The sequence below is a fragment of the Giraffa tippelskirchi genome, chromosome 7 (genome assembly GCF_054371585.1).
Source record: "Giraffa tippelskirchi isolate mGirTip1 chromosome 7, T2T-mGirTip1v1.2.pri, whole genome shotgun sequence".
NCBI classification, from domain to species: domain Eukaryota; kingdom Metazoa; phylum Chordata; class Mammalia; order Artiodactyla; family Giraffidae; genus Giraffa; species Giraffa tippelskirchi.
Window position 1 is genome coordinate 135,450,707 of NC_137281.1, and position 25,885 is coordinate 135,476,591.

The 25,885-nt window shown below is 37.0% G+C and overlaps 1 protein-coding gene across 1 annotated transcript in view; it reads right to left on the reverse strand.

The window, feature by feature from the left end:
- The window catches only part of KCNH5 (potassium voltage-gated channel subfamily H member 5), a 331,907-nt gene that overhangs the window by 55,271 nt on the left and 250,751 nt on the right, over positions 1 to 25,885 (reverse strand). The window contains exons 9-10 of the mRNA XM_081509807.1: positions 24,645 to 24,897; positions 2,626 to 2,822 (exon numbers count right to left, since the gene is read on the reverse strand). Coding sequence (XP_081365933.1) covers positions 2,626 to 2,822; positions 24,645 to 24,897 — 450 coding nt within the window. The remainder of the gene's footprint in view (positions 1 to 2,625; positions 2,823 to 24,644; positions 24,898 to 25,885) is intronic.

Here is a 25,885-nt window from a genome sequence, read left to right on the forward strand (position 1 = left end):
AGAAGACTCTTGAGAGTCCCTTGGACTGCAAGGAGATCCAATCAATCCATCCTAAAGGAGATCAATCCTGGGTGTTCATTGGAAGGTCTGATGTTGAAGCTGAAACTCCAATACTTTGGCCACCTCATGCGAAGGGTCACTCATTGGAAAAGACCCTAATGCTGGGTAGGATTGGGGGTGGGAGGAGAAGGGGACGACAGAGGATGAGATGGTTGGATGGCATCACTGACTCGATGGACATGGGTTTGGGTAGGCTCCGGGAGTTGGTGATGAACAGGGAGGCCTGGTGTGCTGCAATTCATGGGGTCGCAAAGAGTCGGACACGACTGAGCGACTGAACTGAACTGAACTATCTCACTTTCAGAACCTCAACCTCCTCATCAATGAAATGCAGGTTATACTGCCTAATTTGCAGGTTGTTGATATTTAATTCGATTAATTATATATAAAATATGTTGAAGCACATGGATATAAAATAGACTTTCAAAATGGTAGCTCTTCTCATGAATCACAGGAAGATATTGTCTCAGTTTCTCTTATTTATGAAAATACTTTTATCTGAGAACAAAGTGACACTGAAGAGAAATACACCTGAACCAACATTCAAGTTATTGGGACTATTCATCAATTATAGAAGGGCAGGAAATATTTTTTAAAAACAAGCAAACAAAAAACCTGACACACAATATAACAAGGAACAGGTTATTAAGGGAAGAAGCCATTTGATTTAACTCACACACTGGCACCTACAGAGGCAGGTGCACAATTCCTGGGTCCTCTTAAAAAACAGCACACATTTTCTACTCTACTTCTATGCCTGTCAGAGACAGACATGCTGCTGCACACACTTGGCTCTCATAACCAATGTGTGTGTGTGTGTATGCCCACACACGTGTGATATGCATGTGCTCAGATGTTTGAAAGAGAAAAAAAGATGACAGAGCTTTGTGATTAACACATTTTGAAGAACCAAAGTTTATTTTGTCTTTATTATCCCTCTTTGAGGAATGCAATCATTTGCATTGCAAGTATATCAGTTGGTTATTTAATATTAATCCCGCCCATGTGTTTTGAAGGGAAAACAACTGCCCTTTTTTCCCACAAGAATATTATAAACGTCAGATGAGATAATGTATAAACAACAATACCTAGAGGAGGACAGTGACAAATGATATCTGCCCCGAGGACTGTAAGGACAGATCCATGTTGTGGTAAGTTTGTAGTATGTGGGAAGATTCTAAAACTGGCAAAATGTATATTGGGAAGATTTAATAGGATATGAGTTTCAAATATCCACCCAGCAGTCTTATAGAAGAGGAATTTGTCACTAGAAAAAGTAGAACACAGAGTGAAGAGACATATTTCTGTGTAATAATAGACAGGACTCCAATCTCCCTAATGAAGGAGCAGGTGCTCTGTTTAGTTCTATTTGGCACCAGTCTTCCAGGTTTATCATTACCTTAAATCTCAATTACTTGTACAAAGAGATGTTTCACATATTTGCATTTTACATAACATTCACACTCGCCTGTCAGCTCCTTGAGCATAAAGACTGTGTTATTTAGGCCTCATGTTCTCTATAGCTCTTAACATTTTGTCTTTCAGGTTGTGGATGCTCAATAACTACTTGTTAACAAAATATAAACTGAAACTGCTTTTCAAATATAAATCAAGTGTTGTGACACTAGTACGAATATGACTCCTACAGTCTTATCCTCTCTTATAACCCTGAGTAGAGAATTATATTGATTTGCTTATGCTCATTTCTATGTTGATGCAGTATAGATGTTAATTTGCCACTTGGATTGATTTTTTTTCTCTATGTTAACTAGCAGGAAGGTTCTATTTAAGGGGTTGGTGGAAGGGAAGGCTTGTTATTTCAAAATACTTCACTGGAGACAGGCAATCATCTTAGATGAAATTCCTTAAGTGCAATTATCCAAACGTCTATTTCATTCTTGGCAATAAAAGAGCCCTCACCAATGTCCAATGACCTATAAATCAGAGCTAGAAGAATTCTTTATGCAAATTAAATTTGTGCCACACTCATCAATAAAAAAGAAAACAGCAAGAAGATTAAATTTGCAGCAGCCACACAAAGTAAAGGATTCCTGTATCTATTTGTAGGATATGTCAGTATGGCTTATTATTTTTTGAGATAGTGTGCTTTGAAAGAATTAATGGTGAATGAGCTTTATGATTATTAAATGAGAGGGAGGGTGTAAAGAGAGTCAGGAATATAAAGTAGGCAACCAGTTTGATTAAACTTAGCAGCTTTAAAAGACCCACATAATAAAGTAAGAGACACTGATATTAATTTTATAGCAGTATTATAAACCCCAAGAATTAACTAATTATATTATAGCAGAGTTTGTTTCTCCTCAGGTCCATTTTTCGTTTTACATTTAAATAATAGATATTCAAACCTTTATCCATGTATTCAGGGTTTTTATCACTCCTTTAAAAAGTAAGCAAAATAAAAAGAAAAGGGGAATATTATTTCACTTTACATTGATGTGAATGTACTACTACAAAATAAAATCACTATACCACTCTTTAACTAATAGAATATAATGTATTAACCCTCTAGAGGCTAGTAAGTGGAAATGGATCCAGACAACTTACCCGTTTTCTTAGATTGCAAGTAAGAGTGAGATTCCTTGAGAACGAGTTTGCAAAAGCTGTATAAAAGTCCAGGACTTTAAGCAAGGCTTCTCGCTTGATGATGTGGAGGTCACAGTATGTCAGTGCTCGGACATTGGCACACGCGTGAGCAAGGGTAGTTTCCTTCCAGAAGATGTCTCCAAATACATCCCCTTTCCCTGGAAAATAGTTAAGATAAATACATTCAAGTATCTACTCTAGTTTTTTTATCTTAGTCATGTTCTTTTTTCTAATTCAGTTTCATATGTTACTAATCATCTAACATAATTTAAAGTCTAAGTATGCAATACCACATATATACATATAACAATGTACAACACTTTCATATAATATGTAAAGTAACATCATACTAAATTCAGTCTTTGATGGAAATCTAGAGTGACATGAATAAATGAAATCCAACAGAGAAGCCAGGAACCTCATTTTAAGAAATAGTTTCATTACCTTCTGCCACCTTAACTTTTCCCATTCTGACTAAAAGGAGCAAAGGTGACTTCTTAGTTTCATCTTTTCTTCTGCTCCTTCTGGTAGAAATGACAGTAAAATGCAATATGCAAGAACCTCCTGTTATAGCTTTATAAATCTGGAACTGACTTGACATACATTAAACATAAATTTTTCAGCACCTAGGTCTTGTGCTCCAGGCAAACAAAAGCTCACCATGACTGATTCTCCAAGGATGCCTTTCCCTCTTCACAGAGCTAAACCTCATACACAGCTTCAGAGCCCCTGGAGAGACCTCCAGTTCACAATTATGGAGCCAAAGAAACTAAGCTGGGTAAAACACAGAGGCCCAGATTTGCTATGCCATAAACAGTTCCGTAAAGAGTGCTATACTGTAGTCAAATGTGGATGTTAAAATAATAGAACACAGAAATCAACTATTTACTTCAGAGCAATACCCACTGGTGACCTGGAATCAACAGTTCACCACCCTGAGTCAAGAGTACTTAGTTGCCCAAACACAGGGAAATGAGGAAACTTCAGAGTAAGTGCTAAAAGGTTTTTCTGCTGAGGCAGTTCCATTAAGTGCCCCTGGCTTGTGAAGGGCCATCAACTGCATTCTCCATTCTTCTGCAGGAAAGGGAAGGTTTTAAAGTGGAAAAGATGGGGAATATTTCCAGAAGGGAAAAAAAAAATCTTTCTACAGTCACTCTTCCAAAGATTTATTCTTTATGTACTCTAACCACAGAGATGAGTGAAGATTAAAGTGAAGATTAAAAAGCTCTTATCATGAAGATTAAAGTCAGGACTGACAGGAACTAAGGAAGAAGAAAGATGCCTTATAACACTTCAGATGTCAGACCAACAGAGAGAAAAGATAATATGCAACCAGAGAAATGAGAGAAAAAGAGAGAGAGAGAGAACAAGAGAGACAGAGAGGCTGAGGTTAAGTGAGATTATGGATTCTTTGCCCACCCCACACAGGAAGTTTGGGAATCCTTATAGAACCAAGAGCCACTCTGGGATGGAGAGAGAAAACACATATATCATTGAGGAGGTGGTTAAAACCACTATGTGATCAAATGATCATCATAAAATAACCATAATAGATATTTAATAAATATTGAGCAATCTCATTTGTTTCCAGATTCTCCCAACATTTCCTTTTTAGTTAGTGATGATGATCTTTTAAGCTGCTGATGAACAGCTTAACTGCATGACAGTCATATATTTGTTCAAGGAAGTATGATTAGGGACCTGAGAGGAAAATAAGGTGCCTGGGGTGATACAGCATCAAAGCAACCCAGGGAGACTTTAATCATAGAAATTTAAAAGATAAACCCTACCTCCACTTAACACAGATGAATTTCAGAGCTCCATTTTCTTTAAACTAGCAATTCCAATTATAGGTATTTATCCTAATTGCATTGTCTGAAGTACCAAGCTCACTGAAGTGATATTTATAATTGTCAGAAAGTGTAGAAACAAGATAAATGTGAGTAAAAATAAATAAATAACTAATGAAATGTAATGCAGCCTCTAAATATCATAATTTTTTTTAATGACAGTGAATTTGCCTTAGCACAGGTGGCACTGTGTCAGTCTCATAAAAATGACAGAGATATGTTCACATGATGTGAAATAATAAAAGCAGAATATTAAATCATACATATAGTACATATAGTATTATCTCATTTTAAGCACCCTCTTCTCCCCAGAAACACACACAAAGCAAATGTATCAAATAGTAGGTTTTCTTGTAACACGGTAATTATTGTTGCTGTTTTCAGTTGCAAAGTCATGTCCCACTCTTTGCAACCCCATGAACTGCAGCATGCCAGGCTTCCCTGTCCTTTACTATTTCCCTAAGTTTACTCAGACTAACGTCCATTGAGTCAGGGATGCCATCCAACCATCTCATTCTCTGTTGCTCCCTTCTCATCTTACCCTCAATCTTTTCCAGCATCAGGAAGAGTTGGCTCTTGAAAAGAACCAATGAGTTGGCTCTTCGCATCAATATAATGGATCAGTTTTACTATATCTTTTAATTTACATGTGCTATTTTTAACCAGAAGAAATCAACTATTATATTATTATAGTCCCCAGTGTTATGGAAATAACAGGACTTTTAAAGGGCTGCTTTGAGCCACTATTATGATTCATTTTCCCCTATTGTTATTGTTACTCTTTCTATACTGGGTTTTACATTGAAGAGAGACAAGTGATTACATTTCTTTCTGAATCATTTCTGAAACCTTTTCTCAAGTTATCACTTATAATACAAGCTCTGACCTATTTATAAATATTAATTACTTTTCAACTATTTGATTTTCACGTACAGCAACAACAATAATTATTAGTGTCTTTGACTCAGTAATTTTGCTTCTGGGACTCAATCAAAAGATTTAAAACAAATGCATATAATATTCACTAGAGTGCTATTAATTATCACCTCAGATTGGCAAAAATAAATAAATAAAAATATCCAAAGACAACAGAAATCTATAGCTATGTATATATTAATTCATGAGAATTAAAACTAGTTTCAGAAATTCCATGCAAAAATGCAGATATCATAATGTTAAGTAAAAAATAAAGATACAATTATGGTTACAGCTATAGTAAAATACATGATGTATGGGTCATGTATGGATGTGAGAGTTGGACTACAAAGAAAGCTGAGCACAGAATTGATGCTTTTGAACTGTGGTGTTGGAGAAGACTCTTGAGAGTCCCTTGGACTGCAAGGAGATCCAACCAGTCCATTCTAAAGGGAATCAGTCCTGAATATTCATTGGAAGGACTGATGTTGAAGCTGAAACTTCAATATTTTGGCCACCTCATGCGAAGAGCTGACTCATTGGAAAAGATCCTGATGCTGGGAAAGATTGAGGGCAGGAGGAGAAGGGGAAGAGAGAGGATGAAATGATTGGATGGCATCAGTGACTCAATGGACATGGGTTTGGGTGGACTCCAGGAGTTGGTGAAGGATAGGGAGGCCTGGCGTGCTGTGGTTCATGGGGTCGCAAAGAGTCGGACATGCCCAAGAGACTGAACTGAACTGATAGTAAAGTACACAAAAATGAAACTGAAACTCTAATAGAAGTTTCTATTAAAAGTCTATTTCTTGACATTTCTCCAAAGAAGACATACAGGTGGCTAATAAACACATGAAAAGATCTCAACATCACTCATTATTAAAGAAATGTAAATCAAAACTATAGTGAGATACACATCACGCCAGTCATAATGGCTATCATCAAAAAAATCTACAAACAATAAATTCTAAAGAGGATGTGGAGGAAAGGGAACTCTCTTGTACTGTTAGTGGAATGTAAATTGATAAAGCCACTATGGAGAACAGAATGGAGATTCCTCAAAAAATTAGGACTAAAACTACCATATGATGCAGGTATCCCACTGCTGAGATATATGCTGGGCGTACACGCTAAGAAAAACAGCAATTCAAAAAGACACATGTACCACAATGTTCATTGCAGCACTATTTACAATAACCAGGACATAGAAGCAACTTAGATGTCTATCAACAGATGAATAAATAAAAGAAGCATGGTACATATATACAATGGAATATTATTCAGCCATAAAAAGGAACGAATTTTAGTTAGTTGTAGTAAGGTGGATGAACCTAGAGTCTGTTATACAGAGTGAAGTAAGACAGAAAGAGAAAAATAAATAGAATATATTAAAGCATACATATGGAATCTAGAAAAATAGTACTCATGAAACTATTTGCAGGGAAGGAATAGAGAAACAGATATAGAGGACAGACTTGTGGCCACAGACGGGGAAGGAAAGGGTGGAATGAATTGAGAAAGTAGCACTGACATATATATACTACCATGTGTAAAAATAGATAGCTAGTGGGAAGCTGCTATGTAAGTGATGACCTAGAGGGGCGGGATGGGGGTGGGGTGGGAGGGAGGCTCAAGAGGGAGAAGATATAAATATATAGCTATGACTGATGCACGATATTGTGCAGCAGAAAACAACACAACATTGTAAAGCAATTACCCTCCAATAAAACATCTACTATTCCTTAATTTCTTAAAGAAGAGTAATCTTGATGGACACAAAACTATTATTATGTTTTATTATTCTATGTTAGTCTATATGGTATATTATAGGTTATTATTAATTTATCAATTGATAATAAATTGTGTTAAAAATAAAAAGGGACATAAGACAAAAGAAAATGCACGTAACTATTACAGAAATTGGCTTCAAATGATGTGTTTATTGTTTTCCTTCTCTCTACTTTTTGTTTTCTAAATTTTTTCTAATGAATTTTTTATTTAAAAATAACAAATTATTTCACAGATGTTTTTCCTTATACTTTTTAGTGAGACTGAATTAATAAAGTAGGTACACAGATCTGCAGAACAGTAAATAAATATTCATTGATAAATAAGTATATCATCAATAGATAAAAGATACTCAATATATACATAAATTTCTCCTTGCCAATATAGATCATTTTAAATTGTGGAGGCATTCAAATGTCTATTATATGTTTTATTTTAAATAAACTGATGAAATTAAAATTCTCACCATATTTCTATCAAAATTTTAAAATTTAAATTATTTATCTTTTTTAGTATCATGGGGAAATAAAAAGTCTATGAGGCTGAAAAGTAATATGGGAAGTTAACTGACTTAGCCAAAGTAAAATTACTCTCTATTCCTCTTCCTAAAATTGTCTAGAGAAGCATAGCAAAATTAATAAACATGGATTATCCTGCTCCAAACACGAGAACTCATGTTACATATAAGCAATACTGACTGTTTTATAACACAAAATTTCCATTAGGATACACAATATATCAATTAGACATTAATCAAACTATTGTTCTTTATCCAGTTCTCTATATCACCTAATAGTCATTCAATTCACAAGTTTTAAGGCACTTGTGAGAAGATGGTTGTCACGTAACTCAACTAATCAATTTACAACCTGACTCATGTTCCTCAGGAAATATTATGCACGTTTACACTGAGTAACGTGCAGGAATCACAGCTGTGAAGACAGAGGGTTATGTATGGACTGTCTAATAGAAAAGCACCCTTTTTTTCATCACAAAGGCTTTGTACACTTTTAGGACTGGGAAATCCTGTTCATCCTCTTAACTATAGAATATTTGATGTTAGTTTTTAGGTCAGCTCCCACTGGGTGCAAATAGTTTCAGCTATAAACATTTTAGAGTTTGAGAAAACTAACCTTTCCCCAAAGTGCTAAAATTAGTAGATAAGCTCACGCTCTACATGAAGTTGTTGTTTGGTCTATTTACATTTTCTCCGTTCTTTGCATCAAGTCTTATGAAGCATTTTGCTTCCAAACCACAGGATACTGGATTGTAACATAGAAGAAAATGTTAACAATTCATACAGCAGAAAACTGGAAAAATTAAGACAAAATAGAGACAAATAGTTACTACATAACTAAAGGAGTAATACAGATCATAGTATGCCAGTCCCCTGAGGTGATTTTACAGTGTTTTTATTTTAATGTGAAACACATCATTTGATGAGTTAATGATACAGATAAAATGAATTCATAAAAATTATCTCAGTTATTCATCAATGAGTACAGCAATCCACTATAGCCAATGAATTCCTAAAAACAGAGTGCTTGAGGCTTACTTAGGTAGTTTTCTGTGAGTGTATGTGGGGGTGTGGTGATAGCTCTATTTAATGATTCTTCTATAGAATGGACTTAATTCACCTATTTACTTTTATTAGTCAGCCCTTCACTATAACAGATTGTTTTAGTCGGCTCATAAACTTTATTGTGAATTCATATGCACAAAAATTCATTTATAAATTAACAAAGCTAAGAGTTGTTAAATTGTGTGATTTTTAAATTGACTTTTATAAACAGCAAATGTCATAAAGTAATATTTTGAAGGAAAAGAACATGATGAGCACTAAAACTTGGAGATTATAAAGGTGTGTTAGAATAGAGTTTTTGAAACATTTAGAACTGATGCCCACCAATCTTTAGTGATTGATCCTCAAAGTCATCTTGTTGAAAAATTATAACAGATGCAAATTTGACACCTTGAAAGAAGTAAATAATTCTTATCTACCAAAAAAATTACTGATTTAGCTTATGAATTTTTATTGACATGCACAGAGAATGAGCCAAATAGCTCTCATTAAGTGGATGTATAAAAACAGAAAGTATTCTGATTAATAAGTGAAGGACAACGGTGGCTACCTTTGCAGAGGTAGAAGATGTGGTAATAAGCAGGCTGATAATCCTGAATCTGGCACTGTTAGTATTAAGAACAAATTGGTTATATACAGAAATTTGAACATGTGTCCAAATCAAGAAAGTTAGTAGCATATTATTAAAAAACAGTCTAAGAAAGAGAGTAAATTGAAAAGTAGTTAAATCTTAAAATTCTATTTTCTCTTTCAAAGAAAGCATTCAGAGTTGAAGCTTATTATAATTTCATACTATAACTAAGTCTTATAACTGTCACGTCTGTCAAATGGGAGAAATGATGGCTGTCCACTTCACCCCATTCAATGAATGCATCCAGCATCCTAACCCTAACTCTACCACTACACTTAAGCTAGAACATGTGTTTTATACTGTGGGGGCTGTGGGGAAAAGACATGCAGAGAATAGAAATTCTGCTCTCAAGAACGTTTAGGTATATAATAAGAGAGACATGTCCAAAAAATATAGGAGAAGACAAGTACTGTAGGATCAGGAATGGCGAAGTACATAAGAGAAAATGTTTATTTTGAATTAAAGAGAGTTTCATTAAGACCTCACAAGTAAAACAGTGTTTGAGTTTAATCACAACAGAGTTCTTGAGAGAAGAGCAGTACTTTTTATGAAAGCGCAGCATGAACATGATCTGCCTGGGGCATGATGAGCGGTGTTAGCCCAATACTGGAAACCTATGGGATGCAGAGAGAAGGCCACGTCTGGAGGGAAAAAACAACATCCAAGAGGGAGAAACTTTAGTGCCATGCAATAGTCTGCTTCATCCTATTTCAAAGAGAGAACCACCAGAAGTGTTTCAAGTAAAGACAGTCATGGCCTATTCAGTGCTTTAATGCCAGAACTAGTGATGGTATGAAGAGTGTCAAAGGAAGTACTGTTACATCACTGTGAGACAACCATATGATATTTCACAGATTACAGATACATGACTTCACCTTGCCTCACAATCACCTCATCACAAGTTAAGACAGTGACAAGATTAAACAGGAGAGAAAGATATAAAGGATATGATGGTAGGAAACAAAAGCTCCATGATTTGCCTATTGATTTGAGTGAGATCGAGGGAGTAACATATTTAAAATACTCTAGGAAGAAATATGAACCAAGAATTCCATACCCACCAAAACTGATTTTCAAGAATAAAGGATGCAAACTATATCACTAATATAAAAGTACTCAGGGATTTTGCTCCCATGGATTTTCCCCATGATTAGTGAATACCCTTCAGACAACTAAATTATCTAGAGAGACACTGATACAGACTAGTGGTAGCCCTAACTATATAGTTACTTGCAGAATTAAGACTAAATGAAGGTTAAAGGGAAAAGGTACAGTATGCTATGCTATAGGCTCTGAAAATATAGAGCTAGTACAGCTGCTAAAAATAGTGATGGGTGGGGAAGAATGGGAAAACAAGCATATGCAAAAATCTTTATATGTATTTTCAGTAAGTATACTGGTGGTAACGGTATTAGTATTGTTATTCTGAGGTTGCTATATTTGTAATGTCACATAAAGCAATTGAGCGTTTATGCAATACTTTAATTTGATCATCCCCAGCATTCTCAATATGGAAGAAGTAGTTGAAGATGTAATATAGAAGTGAGTAAATAAAGCCCTAGTATAATGAATTTTAGTTAAATACAATCTGTATTAACTCATTAGAAATTTTATTTTTATCTATCTATCTATCTACCTATATATATATATATATGGGTGTATATACACATATACACAGAAACACAGACACAGAAATATTTTTTCCTCATTTTATTTATTAAGTGGACCAAGAAACAATGACCGACTCAGTAGCTGTAAATATCTGTAGGACCAAAACTGTGAAATAAATTTCATAAAAACGAATTCAAGCTTCTTGGAGAAATGCCTCATGAATGATTTCAGGTGTGAGGCAGAATTATACAAGATGAGGATCTGGTTATACTGCATAGCAATGAAGTCATCAAAAACTACTGTATCAAAAAGACATAGGAGCCAACTTGAAGGGGCTCTAACTTGGCAAAGGCAGGAAATTGGCACTTCAATAGTAGTCAAAATTGTAATGCACTAAAATTCATCATTTGTTTAAATTCATTAGTCCATAAGGATATTTTTAAGGAACTATCTAGGTACCCTTAAAGCACAGGAAACCAACTGGCTATCTTAAAAGTTGGTAACTAATGGAAAAGTATTAAGTATATATGCAGTCACTCCTATGTGAACTGCATGCTGCTGCTGCTGCTGCTAAGTCGCCTAAATCATGTCTGACTCTGTACGACCATAGACGGCAGCCCATCAGGTTCCTCTGTCCCTGGGATTCTCCAGGCAAGAATACTGGAGTGGGTTGCCATTTCCTTCTCCTGTGAACTGCATAATGGGTAACCAAATAGTAGTTGAGAGGTAACTCTCTATAAAAGCATTCCAATCAAAAGCAAAAATATAAAACTAGAATACTTTCCTTTTGCAACTCCCAATGAATTAATGGAGCTAGGCATTGAGTATTGACAGTTGCTAATGAAACAAAAACACAGCTAGAGTATCATGTGTCATCTGATGAAGGAACACAGACCCACTTATAGTCTTGCAAAGGGATTGAACCTGAGTGTGATCAGGCCTCTGGATCCAGCTGCTAGTTGACAGGAAATAGAGAGGATGGAGAAACCTGCTAAATGACAGTCAGGATGCAATCAGCAAAGTCCAGACTGTGGGAACTCTGCAGGACAAAGGGCTCAGGGTCTTCAGCAAATAATTATAAAGGAAAGAAAGGGGTAGAGGAGGAACTTGTAGATTTAAATGATAGATCAAATTCAGAAATAGGTGAATTAAACTTGGTGTTTAGAATGGATCACAAGGTGTAACTTCTCCCAGGTGTATGGAGATTGTAAAAGATCTTTCACTTGACCTGTGAAACAGTTACAAGATCTTTGAAATATAGAGCTCATTAGGTTATATGTTTATATTGTTATACTTTATGAACCTGTTTTTTAGTTTTCAAATTAAAAAATTCTAGTAGTTTTAATCGGAGAAGGCAATGGCACCCCACTCCAGTACTCTTGCCTGGAAAATCCCATGGACGGAGGAGCCTAGTAGGCTGCAGTCTATGGGGTCGCTAGGGGTCGGACACGACTGAGCGGCTTCACTTTCACTTTTCACTTTCATGCATTGGAGAAGGAAATGGCAGCCCACTCCAGTATTCTTGCCTGGAGAATCCCAGGGACAGAGGAACCTGATGGGCTGCCGTCTATGGGGTCGCACAGAGTCGGACACGACTGAAGCGACTTAGCAGCAGCAGCAGCAGCAGCAGTAGTTTTAATGTGCACCTACTCACTAACACCTCCACCTCCATACACCAAAAGGAAGACTGACTTCTCAATGGCATTCACAGAGCAAGTCAACCAACACCTAGAATTTACTAGCTTTGATCTTCTTAATGACAAAACAAAACCCAACTTATTAAACTTGTAATTAGTTAAACTTTCAATCCCTTAAAGACAAAAGCACACTTGATACTTTTGGAGAAAATATGAAATAATGAGCTTGACTAAGGGAAGGCAGAGCAGAGAAGGGTAGTGGGAGCAAGACATTGGTATGTAGTTAGGTATAAAAAATCTAGAAAAATAAAGATGAAGCTTTCTGTACATGGATGCCATGACTTCAGGAAAACAGAAGAACAACGAGAAAAGCAAGACAAGCCTCCCAACTCATTTCAGAAACTGTAAGCACTTAAGGGAAGAGTGGAGGACTAATCATAGGAACCAAGACAAGTCACAAGACCAGTACAAACTCAAGGAGTGGAGAAATAGACTCCACATCTTCATGGAAGAAACTTAAAAGATTTGTAGCCATTCTTGCAATCATGATGCATCCTCCACATTAATACCTACCAACTAGATGGACTCTGAAATTTTCCAATACCCACATGAAAGACAGAACTTAATATCCTCATCGTATGTTCTGAGGGCTCATGTCAGTTCTCCCCAGAACTAAACACCTTTATGGGGTAAACTAGTCACTTGGAGGAGGGCCATATTTGTAGACATTTAGTAGCTGATTAACCATCTTACACCTGGGTACTGTTTGGTTTTTGTAATATACACTGTATGGTACTTTTTTTTAAGATTTTTTTTTTTTTTATTGAAGAATGGTTGATTTACAATTTTGTGTTAATTACTGGTATGGTACTTAACACTTTTGTTAGAAGAAAAGCTATTGTTTGGCTGTGTGGCATGTAGGATCTTAGTTCCTCAACAATGGATCAAACCCATGGCCCCTGAATGGATGAGCAGAGTCTTAACCACTGGATCATGAGAGAAGTTCCAGAAAAAATATTTTTAGTAAAAGGAAACAAAGTGGTAAAGTTAATATTCAGCACTCTAATTTCTGTCAAGATTAAACCAAAATTTCAAAATTCTATTTTAAAATTCCTGGTAAAGAAAGCATCACATTTGAAATGTGATGGTTAAGAGAATGGACATTGAGCCAGACAAATCTGGGTTCAAATCCTATACCCACCATTTATTTTCCAGGTGTGACCTAGGGTGATTCACTGATACTGCAGAGCCTTGGCTTCTTTATCTGTAGAATGAATTCCCTAGGGCTCAGATGGTAAAGAATCTGCCTGCAATGCAGGAGATGACCTTGGTTCGATTCCTGGGTCAGGAAGGTTCCCTGGAGAAGGGAATGGCAACCCACTCCAGTATTCTCACCCTGGAGAATTCTATTGACAGAAGTGTCTGGTGGGCTACAGTCCATGGGATCACAAAAAATCAGACACAACTGAGCAACTAACAAGATGACTATACTAAGCACTTTTTTCACAGATAAATTAGAGAATTTGATGTAATAATATTTATAAGATAGTGAGTATTTAACAACTATTAGTATTTAAACCAGACTTTCAAAGGAGTCTAGGGGTCTAGACTGCATTTCTCAAAAATACACTTTAAAAGTTGTGATAGGAAATCTTAAAATCCAAACATATCGAGGTGTTTAAATTTTACTTAAGCATGGGCATGGACATGCTCAATTACTAACTAGAGATATGATGTTTCTTTCTATAAGTCCCTTTTAACTCTAAAGCATTGATATTCCAATAAATAATTCTAATTTGTAGATCTATTCATTCCAGTTGATGGTAAAAGTAATACCAATTTCAGGAATTAAAGCCAAATTCCCTTCCACAGAAAAAAAAATTTCTATCATGGCAAACAACCAGAGTGTAAGTTCAATTCTTTCTTGATTCTGGGAGTTGCTAATGGAGAACAAGGAAATAGTGTTTTATTAAAGAGTTTTTAGTGGCCTGAGATATTTAGCATTTATCCCTTCTTATTCTCTGTGTTCAAACTGCCCAACTAACAGTAGGAAAGTGTTTGCTCAGTTTGTATTAGATCTATGCTAAAGCTAGGATCTTAGAAAAACACATTTTACAAAAACCACATAGATGAAAGAGAAACAGAGGGTAGTCAGTATCTCAAGATAAAACAAAGAAAATGGCCACAGAATACAACGCAAGAACTAAAACAGCTATAGAAACAACTTAATGGCAAATCAAAGTGCTGAATAATTTGGCTCATTGAACCTTTACTGAGAACCTATTAAAGAGGTCCTTATCACAGATGAGAGAGAGACAAAAATGAGTGAGACCTTTCAAGTACTCACAACAGAGTAGAAGAATAAACAAGCAAAAGACAAAGAACCCTGCATAGGCATGTAACGGAGCCAGAAGAGAGGTCCTTATCCAGACCAGGGCAAGAACGGAGAGAGTGAAAGAAGATGAAGAAGCAAGAGACACACAAAAGCAGGAGAAAAGATGTTTTAAACAAAGAAGCAGTCTACTCAATAGCTTGCCAGGAAGAAACAACTTGGTGCTCAGAAAACTTTCTGTGATTCAACATGGTGAAAAGAGAGTAGGAGTAGTGAATGGCACAAATCAGGCTGGAAAGCAGGGCACAGACCAGAACCTAAACCTCGCAGTCCAGGCTAAAAGTCATGTTGTATTCTGGGGCTAAAAAGCCAATCCTAACAAAGAGACTATAAAGATATTTTCTATTTTAAAAAATTATTGTGATGGCAGCACAGCGTAGAATTGGAGGTTGAAGTTGACAACAGATAGCAAATAGATAGGCCTTTCAGGTGGTAGCCATGACCCAGAACCAAAATTTTAAGAGCAGTGGTCATGGGAAAGGACATTCAGTTCAGTTCAGTCGCTCAGTCATGTGTGACTCTGCAACCCCATGGACTGCAGCATGCCAGGCTTCCCTGTCCATCAACAACTCCCGGAGCTGAATCAAACTCATGCCCAATGAGTCAGTGATGTAATACAACCATCTCATCCTCTGACGTCCCCTACTCCTTCTGCCTTCAATGTTTCCCAGTGTCAGGGTCTTTTCAAATGAGTCAGTTCTTCGTATCAGGTGGCCAAAGTATTGGAGCTTTAGCTTCAACATCAGTCTTTCCAATGAATATTCAGGACTGATTTCCTTTAAGATTGACTGCTTTGAATTCGCAATCTAAGGGACCCTCAAGAACCTTCTCCAAACACCACAGTCCAAAAGCATCAATTCTTTGGTGCTCAGCTTTCTTTACAGTCCAAATCTCACATCCATACATGAATACTGGGAAAACCATAGCTATGACAAGATGGACCTTTGTTGGTAAAGTAATGTTTCTGCTTTGAAATATGCTGTCCAGGTGGGTCATAGCTTTTCTTCCAAGGAGCAGGGCAGTTCAGTTCAGTCACACATCATGTCCAACTCTTTGCGACCCCAGGGACTGCAGCACATCAGGCCTCCCTGTACATCATCAACTCCCGGAGTTTACTAAAATTCACGACCATTGAGTCAGTGATGCCATCCAACCATCTCATCGTCTGTCGTCCTCTTCTCCTCCCACCTTCAGTCTTTATCAGCAACAGGGTCATATCAAATGAGTCACCTCTTCACATCAGGCAGCCAAAGTATTGGAGTTTCAGCTTCAACATCAGTCCTTCCAATGAACATTCAGGACTGATTTCCTTTAGCATGGACTGGTTGGATCTCCTTGCAGTTCAAGGGACTCTCAAGAGTCTTCTCCAACACCACAGTTCAAAAGCAACAATTCTTTCTTAGTCCAACTCTCACATCCATACATGACGACTGGAAAAACCATAGCCTTGACTAGACAAACATTTGTTGGCAAAGTAACATCGCTGCTTTTTAATATGCTGTCTAGGTTGGTCATAACTTTTCTCCCAAGGAGTAAGCCTCTTTTAATTTTGTGGCTGAAGTCACCATCTGCAGTGATTTTGGAGCCTCCAAAAATAAAGTCTGCCACTGTTTCCACTGTTTCCCCATCTTTTTGCCATGAGGTGATGGGACCAGATGCCATGATCTTTGCTTTCTGAATGTTCAGTTTTAAGCCATTTTTTTCACTCTCCTCTTTCACTTTCATAAGAGGCTCTTTAGTTCTTCTTTACTTTCTGCCATAAGGGTGGTGTCATCTGCATATCTGAGGTTATTGATATTTCTCCCAGAAATCTTGATTCCAGCTTGTGCTTCATCCAGCCCAGTATTTCTCATGATGTACTCTGCATATTAGTTAAATAAGCATGGTGACAATATACAGACTTGAAGTACTCCTTTTCCTATTTGGAACCAGTCTGTTGTTCCATGTCCAGTTCTAACTGTTGCTTCCTGACTGCATGCAGATTTCTCAGGAGGCAGGTCAGGTGGTCTGGTATTCCCATCACTTGAGGAATCTTCCACAGTTTGTTCTGAACCACGCAGTCAAAGGCTTTTGCATAGTCAATAAAGCAGAAGTAGATGTTTTTCTGTAACTCTCTTGCTGTTTCGATGATCCACCAGATGTTGGCAATTTGATCTCTGGTTCCTCTGCCTTTTCTAAAACCAGCTTGTATAACTAGAAGTTCATGGGTCATGTACTGTTGAAGCCTGGCTTGGAGAATTTTGAGCATTCCTTTACTAGCATATGAGATGAGTGCAATTGTGTGGTAGTTTGAGAATTCTTTGGCATTTCCTTTCTTTGGGACTGGAATGAAAACTAATATTTTCCAGCCTTGTGGCCACTGCTGAATTTTCCAAATTTGCTGACATATTGAGTGTAGCACTTTCACAGCATCATCTTTTAGGATTTGAAATAGCTCAACTGGAATTCCATCACCTCCACTAGCTTTGTTCATAATGATGCTTCTTAAGGCCCACTTGACTTCACATTCCAGGACGTCTTGCTCTAGGTGAGTGATCACACCACCATGATTATCTGGGTCCTGAAGATCTTTTTTGTACAGTTCTTCTGTGTACTGTTGCCACCTCTTCTTAATATCTTCTGCTTCTGTTAGGTCTATACCATTTCTGTCCTTTATTGAGCCTATCTTTGCATGAAATGTTCTCTTGGTATCTCTAATTTTCTTGCAGAGATCTCTAGTCTTTCCCATTCTGTTATTTTCCTCTATTTCTTTGCACTGATCACTGAGGAAGGCTTTCTTATCTCTCCTTGCTATTCCTTGGAACTCTGCATTCAAATGGGTATATCTTTCCTTTTCTCCTTTGTTTTTTGCTTCCCTTCTTTTCACAGCTATCTGTAAGGTCTCCTCAGACAGCCATTTTGCTTTTATGCATTTCTTTTACTTGAGGATGGTCTTGATCCCTGTCTCCTGTACAATGTCATGAACCTCTGTCCATAGTTCATCAGGCATTCTGTCTATCAGATCTAGTCCCTTAAATCTATTTCTCACTTCCCTGTATAATCATCAGGGATTTGATTTAGGTCATACCTGCATTGTCTAGTGGTTTTCCCCACTTTCTTCAATTTAAGTCTGAATTTGGCAATAAGGAGTTCATGATCTGAGCCACAGACAGCTCCCGGTCTTGTTTTTGCTGACTGTATAGAGCTTCTCCATCTTTGGCTGCAAAGATATAATCAATCTGATTTTGGTGTTGGCCATCTGGTGATGTCCACGTGTAGAGTCTTCTCTTGTGTTGTTGGAAGAGGGTGTTTGCTATTACCAGTGCATTCTCTTGGCACAAGTCTATTAGCCTTTGCCCTCCTTCATTCTGTACTCCAAGGCCAAATTTGCCTGTTACTCCAGGCGTTTCTTGACTTCCTACTTTGTGTTCCAGTCCCCTATAATGAAAACATCTTTGTTGGGTGTTAGTTCTGAAGTTCTTGTAGGTCTTCATAGAACCGTTCAACTTCAGCTTCTTCAGCATTACTGGTCAAGGCATAGACTTGGACTACCATGATATTGAATGGTTTGCCTTGGGAAGGAACAGAGATTCGGTTGTTTTTGAGATTGCACCCAAGTACTGCATTTACAGACTCTTTTGTTGGCTATGATGGCTACTCCATTTGTTCTAAGGGATTCCTGCCCATAGTAGTAGATATAATGGTCATCTGAGTTAAATTCACCCATTCCAGTCTATTTTAATTCACTGAATCCTAAAATGTCCACGTTCACTCTTGCCATCTCCTGTTTGACCACTTCCAATTTGCCTTGATTCATGGACCTAACATTCCAGGTTCCTATGCAATATTGTGCTTTAGAGCATCGGACCTTGCTTCTATCACCAGTCACATCCACACCTGGGTGTTGTTTTTGCTTTGGCTCCCTCTCTTCATTCTTACTGGAGTTATTTCTCCACTGATCTCCAGTAGCATATTGGGCACCTACTGACCTGGGGAGTTCATCTTTCAGTGTCCTATCTTTTTGCCTTTTCACACTGTTCATGGGGTTCTCAAGGCAAGAATACTGAAGTCGTTTGTCATTCCCTTCTCCAGTGGATCTCATTTTGTCAGAACTCTCCACCATGACCCGTCCGTCTTGGGTGGCCCTCCATAGAAAGGACATTAAGTATAGGTTGAAGAGACACCAAGAAGATAGAATGAGCAAGATCAGTTTTGAAGGATGGTAGGGAGAGGGTGTGAAGTTAAGTCTTAACTTTGTGTTGTTGTTTAGTCACTAAGTCATGTCCAACTCTTGGTGACCCCATGGACTGTAGCCCTCCAGGTTCCTCTGTTCATGGGATTTCTTAGGCAAGAATACTGGAGTGAGTTGCCATTTCCTTCTCCTAGATATCTTCCCAACCCAGAGATCAAATCCGGGTATCCAGCACTGGCAGGAGGACTTCTTTTCTTTCTTTCTTTTTTTTTTTTTTTTTACTACTGAGCCAGCAGGAGGGAACCCCCTAAGTCTAAATTACCAGATAATAAAGACTATATTTTACCCTAAAATCTACATACTGAAGAACTCTAAAGTGTATAATTTAAGCCATAGACAAACAATGTTTTACTCACTACTTAGAAAGTTTAAAGGAAGACAGGCATGAGTGTTTTAAAACAAATAACTGGTTTACTTTCATAAAAATGTCTAAATTAACTAAGTTCATCATCATCACAATATGTAGAGCAAACTTACCTGGTTCATAGTACAGCAACTCAAAACAGAGAAATGTGGATACAAAAGAAAATTTTCTGGAGCTTGGGAAAAGCCCTTTAAAGAATTTAAGTGTGAAACACTTGACTTTCAACAAGTATATGGGAAGAAATCTTAGCTACAACACAAAAGTAACATTTTCACAAATTCTCAAAATAGAAGAATATTATTCATTCACATCTCAGGTTGCTTTTTTGGCAGGGGATAAAAATAAGAGGCATATTTTGAGTCCTTATGTTTTCTTTGAGAGAAATATTCAAATTCTTTGAAGATTTGATATGAACAAATGTTTTCTTTGATAATGGACAAATGTTTATAAGAGACGAACTGATTCTAAATAACTGATTCTAATTAAAATGGAATCTTTACCCAGGTAATAGAAATTACTCTTTTCATATTACTGTGTTATATTGTGTTTTGTTGTGTTGTGCTGTGTTGTGTTGTGTGTGTGCTCAGTCTTGCCCAACTCTCTGTGGACTATAGACCACCAAGCTCCTAAGTCCATGGAGTTTTCCAGGCAAGGATACTTCAGTCAGGTTGCCATTTACTACTCCAGGGGATCTTCCTCACCCAGGGATTGAACTTGTGTCTCCTGTATTGGAGGCACATTCTTTATCACTGTGCCACCTGGGAAGCTATTTTATATTATTAAGTTCATTTAATTCTGTCTCTTTATTCTTCTCTTATGCCTTCTTCCTTCAACTTAAAAACAGCATCTAAGCCTCTGTTCAAACTCTACATAAATAAGCATGGTTCTCTTCGGAACTTAAAGTTACAGTTAACAGACTTAGATATAGATTGCCTTAGATTAATAATTCTACCCATATAATTTTAATAATCAGTGAAGAGAGAAAAGTCAAAATGTAAATGTAGCAAATCAACTATTTTAGAAGATGGGTCTAAAGTTAGTGGAGAAATGCCATTTGTATAGTCTCTATAAGGTACAGTATACTTTGTCAGACACTTAAAAGTAATCTGGCTATTTTAGGCATACCAATAATCTGTTCACATTAAGTAATTATAGGGTAAAAATTAAAATGCAAGAAGATATAAAGCACATACAATATTATGTATGCATCATGAACTTAATTTGGAATTCTTTGTGCTTTATAAAAAGTGGGAAGGTCAAAAAAAAAAGGAGAGTTGTAAGAACTGAAAGAACTTCAATTTAGAAAAAGACATGAACTGCAATTATCTTCATGTGCCCTATTTAGAAAACATCTTGAAGCCATCTCTCCATGTTAAACGAGAAGGTATTTATTGACTATATTTTTATCTTTCCATTAATTAGTTCTGCTTCAGAACTTATTCATTAAACACCTTAACACTTTTGACACACTAAAGAATTATGGAGCTACCAAGAGACCGTTGAGAGGCAAAGATCCAAGGGAATGATCTGCACCTGGTTTTTGGATTCAGAGATTTTAATTAATTTTAAAATGACCTCACCTCTACTTTTCAACTGGCAAATAAATCAGCCTACGAGAGAACAAGGCCTACTTATTTCCCCTATCAGATCAACTTAGACAAATTCTCATTTTTCTGAGGTATATGCAGATGGGGGAGGAGATGCTGTTTCTGTCTGACCCTTACAAGGGTTGTGATGAAAAAGAAAAGAGTTCAATGCTAAAAGTCACAATTCAGCTGAAGGTATAATAGTTACAAATATCTGTGTACCAAATAACACAGTAATAAACATTACAAATAGCAAACTACAGGATATACAAAGAGACATAGATACAACACATTAATAACAAAATAACATGTCACTCTCAGTTCCAGGATAGATCAAGAGGAAAAAAAAATAAGTAAAGATACTGAAAACCTAATTAACTTACTCAATAAGGTAGAAAACCTTGATATTTGTCAAACTTCATGTGCTGATAACTTTTGCAACTTTTCATTAAGTTTGCAATTATTTCAAAATTTAGCTACCAAAAAATCAGAAATAAGAAAAAATAGGATTATAAAAAGAATGAACAGTCATCATAGTGTCAGAAGTGATGTGGATGAGTTACTCTTTTTCCGTCTCCCTCTCCTAAAACATTGTTAAACATCTTAAGTGTTAAATAAAAAACAAAAATCCTTTTTAATTATAAAAGAAAGTATTGTTGGCTTAGAAAAGTCTGAAAACATGCATCCCCAGTGGAAACCACACTGTGAAGTCACACAACAGAGCTGGTGAGACAACCTACAAATCAAGAAGCTGGTTCATTAAGAAAGACCCTTCTGGCAGGTTCCATGCCCCTTAGATGAAGCATAGGTGGCAACAGGCACAGGCTTCAGCAGGCTCATAGGTGGAACCTATAAGCCATGTGAGCACAAGAGCATATCTGGACCATGGCAGACACACTCCTTGGGGCATGTGGTGCAAACATCTCTCACATGTGACATCACACACCGTCTCCCACAGAAAGTCACTGTGAGTCCACACTCCTACTCTACAATCTCCTCAGACTGCCTTCCTATAAAGCCAGATTGGTAGAAGGTGCAACACCAAGGCAGAGTTCTCAAAGTTTCTCTCCACAACCATCTTGTCACTGATGATCCAAATCACAGTTACCATGAGGATGTGACTTTGGCCAGCACTAGGGCACCTAGACGACCCGTTGAGCCTCTCCAGAGTCACGCCTTCCCACACCCCCGCCCCCGCACTTACGTCTTCCTTGGAAGATCACTTCCAGGGCAAGTTTTTTTTTTAAACAGAAACCTTTTGATTGCCTTTTGGCTGAGCTAATCTTTGTTAGAAACCCACAGAGTAAAGGAAAGAAAGATTGCCAGAGAAGTATACATGTAATTTAACTCATTAAACCAAGAGATAAAAAATCTTTGAAATGTTCAGATTTTTGAGGAGGATAAACAAAAAGCATTCATTCAAAGAAATAAAATATGACGGATATATGATGAGATTGGACCAATACCTAGAGGCCCTGTGTTCATTTTTACTGTGTCATTGGGCAAAACTAGCTACCATTTTATTTTAAAATGAAAAGAAAATGCATTTTGTCTGTTTCACTGAGCATGATTCCAGCTTAGCAGACCTAGCCCAGAGGCACTGCACTCAGGGCTTTCTCAATCCATCTTTTTAGAAAAGAAGCTAGCAAGGTGAAGCTACAATGAAGAAAATGGGGCAAAACAAATGACAGTGAGTGCACAGTCTAGGAAATTTATCACAACAGTACTCATTTTAATATTTTTGATGTCTGCTATCCCACCCACCATTGAAATGAACATGTAGGAAAAAATACACCTGTTTTGGGCTTGTGTTTTATCATCTTCTTTAAACAAACAAGAATTATTGTAGTGTGTATATGCTACATTTTACCACAAAGGATTATTCTGGTGAAAAGTACATTTTTTATGAAGTATTATATAACTCCTTTATGCTCCAGGAAACAAAGCAGAACACACTAAGCAACATTAAACACACCCAGAGTGCTGATTCTAAGAGCTGCAGGCATTTTTCTAACCAAACAAAAAAAATAAATAAAAATAGCTTCTAAAAGAAATTTATGCATAAATGTAATATTATTTCACAACAGTTAAAGAAAGTTTTATGAACAATAGTGTTCAGTCATTTGCACCCTTGAACTATTTTTTGTAACCCTTACAAATTTATTGAACCTATTTTCTTAGGAAGAGTCACTGTTTATCAATTCTCAATTCTGTCTTTTTCAGGTAATTGTGCTTTTTGAATCAATCCTTCATTTTGGGGCTGGATTTTGCTTTTGCAGTTTCTAAAATACACCAGTCAATCTTTTACTTATGAGAATAAGTAGCATTCAAGCTATGGTAGGTTGACCTCAGTAGCTAAAAAATCCAATAGTTTAAAAATTGAGCTCATTTTTCATGAGACAGAAGCCATGAAAAATGTGATCAAAAGAGAGCTGACATCCTACAATTCTAACTTATTTCACTTGAAAAAACATAAGAAATGATTCTCCTCTGGCCTCATTATTGCTTCCTTTTTGATCTATGTGGACTTCATGCTGCAGATATTTGAGCAGAAAATGATCTAAAATATCATTTAGCAATTTTTTACCAGGATAAAATGTAAAATGGATTACACTGTCCCCAAACATGCAATTAAAAAAAATTTTTTTTTTCACTCACATGTACTGTCACTGCCTTTTTCCATTAGTACAACTATATCAATCAGGTCTCTGAATTTTAGAACAAATTTATTACTAGCTGAATAATTTTCCTCACTCAAATATAGATGGGTAGAATCAGCTTTAAAAACCTAAGTTTACTTGCATTGTGATCATTCCAATATAACCGGTCAAATTCATCTACCTCCTCATCACTTTCCATTCATTACTTAGGTCCACTGCGAGCAAGCAGAAAGATTTGGGGAAAGATGATCTGTACTCAAGTACTAATTCTCAGGTAACTAGCTGAACCAGGCACTGAATTGGTTGGCTGTTGTTGGATGTATAAAGCCTCAGTTTATACATCTCTAAAGGGAAGTGTTGATCTGCAAAGGTTCTGTTGTCCCTCTGAGACAAATACTGTAGGTTACTAACCTGACAATCATTTCACAAGCCATTTTCACACTTACCAACATGGAAGTTCAGTCACCCTAGGCTGTGATCACCTCTCGTCTAAAAGGCATTGTGGTACTGTTGCCAAAGAAAGTTGAATCAAACCCTCGTGCAGCCCATTAAGCTATGACCAATACTAATGCTCTTTGCTGAAATGGCATTACTAGTTTTCACTGAGATTCATCATCTCATTAGTGACCCAATTTCCAAAGTCACCCAGCAGAGGAAATTTCTCTTAAGAAACCTGAGAAATAAAACCTCTAAAACTGTTACACGTTTGCTACTACATTAGGAAAGTTCACAGTACCTAAAATAGCCACCACCTCATCATCCTGGATGACTTCCAAGGATCCTGACACCACAAAGCAGAGGGCATCCACACTTTCTCCAGCATGGTAAATGAGGTCCCCAGGAGCACAGTGAATAGTTTGGAACTCTACTGCCAAGGCTCGCAGACACCCATCGCTGGCCAATCGAAAAGCAGGATGTTCATTAAAAACCTTCCGGTTTAGATGAACACAGATATCAGCTCTCATGTCTTTGGGACAGATGGAGAGGACCTGAAGAAAGTGAGAGATGAATAAGTAAGAAGAAAAAAGAGAGAAAGACTATTTCCAACAAAAAGGAATCTGACAAATGCTTATTAACTATGGCACAGTCTGCAAAATGCTGTATTGAGGAAAAAGGTAATGAGACACAGCTCTGCTCTGAAAGATCTAATAATCCAGTGAGATGGGCTGATGAGCATATGGGCTATTATAACACAGCACCATGTAGTGAATCTTTGAGTGGGTATGAGTCTCATCATGGAGAGAAGACAGTCTTAAGATGGCTGGGAAGAGTCTCAGAAAAGAATATATTATAATGTCATCAAAAAATAAATCAAATAGGTCATTAACATTCATTTCAGTCTAGTTGCTACTTTATAATTTTTTTCATAACTACCTCAAAATTCAAGGTAACAGACCTTACTACACATTGGAAGTGGATTTATATTAACCAATTACAAGACAACAAAATCAACAAAAGCATCATTGCAATATGTCATGCAACTTGACATGGCTGATAACTCCACTTTCCATATGTTTTCTTCACTCTGAAATATTTTTATTTTACTAATAAATTTAAGTTCAGGGAGCAAAAGGGTATTCATCAGCCTTCTGTAAGGCTTAAAAAACTGGCAATGTCCACGCTGGCAGAGGTGGGCACTGCAGGCTGCATGGCAGCCCTTGCTCATTCAGGTCTTTGACTCCTGAAGACTGCTGAGAGCAACAGCAGAATTCAAGCTCCAAGCACCATTTAGAAGGGGAGGCAAATGACAGAAACATGCTTAAAGAGACGGAGGTATAGAAATTTTATTCCCGGTAGCTTTCAGACAAGGCAATTAAAGACCCAGATTAAAATGGACATATAATCACATTATCGTCAGAGCATCATCGAGCATGATTATAGAAGTCAGGACAGTCCCCGTGAAAGGTACATGTGCAAACTCAGAATCCCCTCCCAACTCCCTTGGTAAACTCTTATAATCAGAAATGTTTTTCTTTG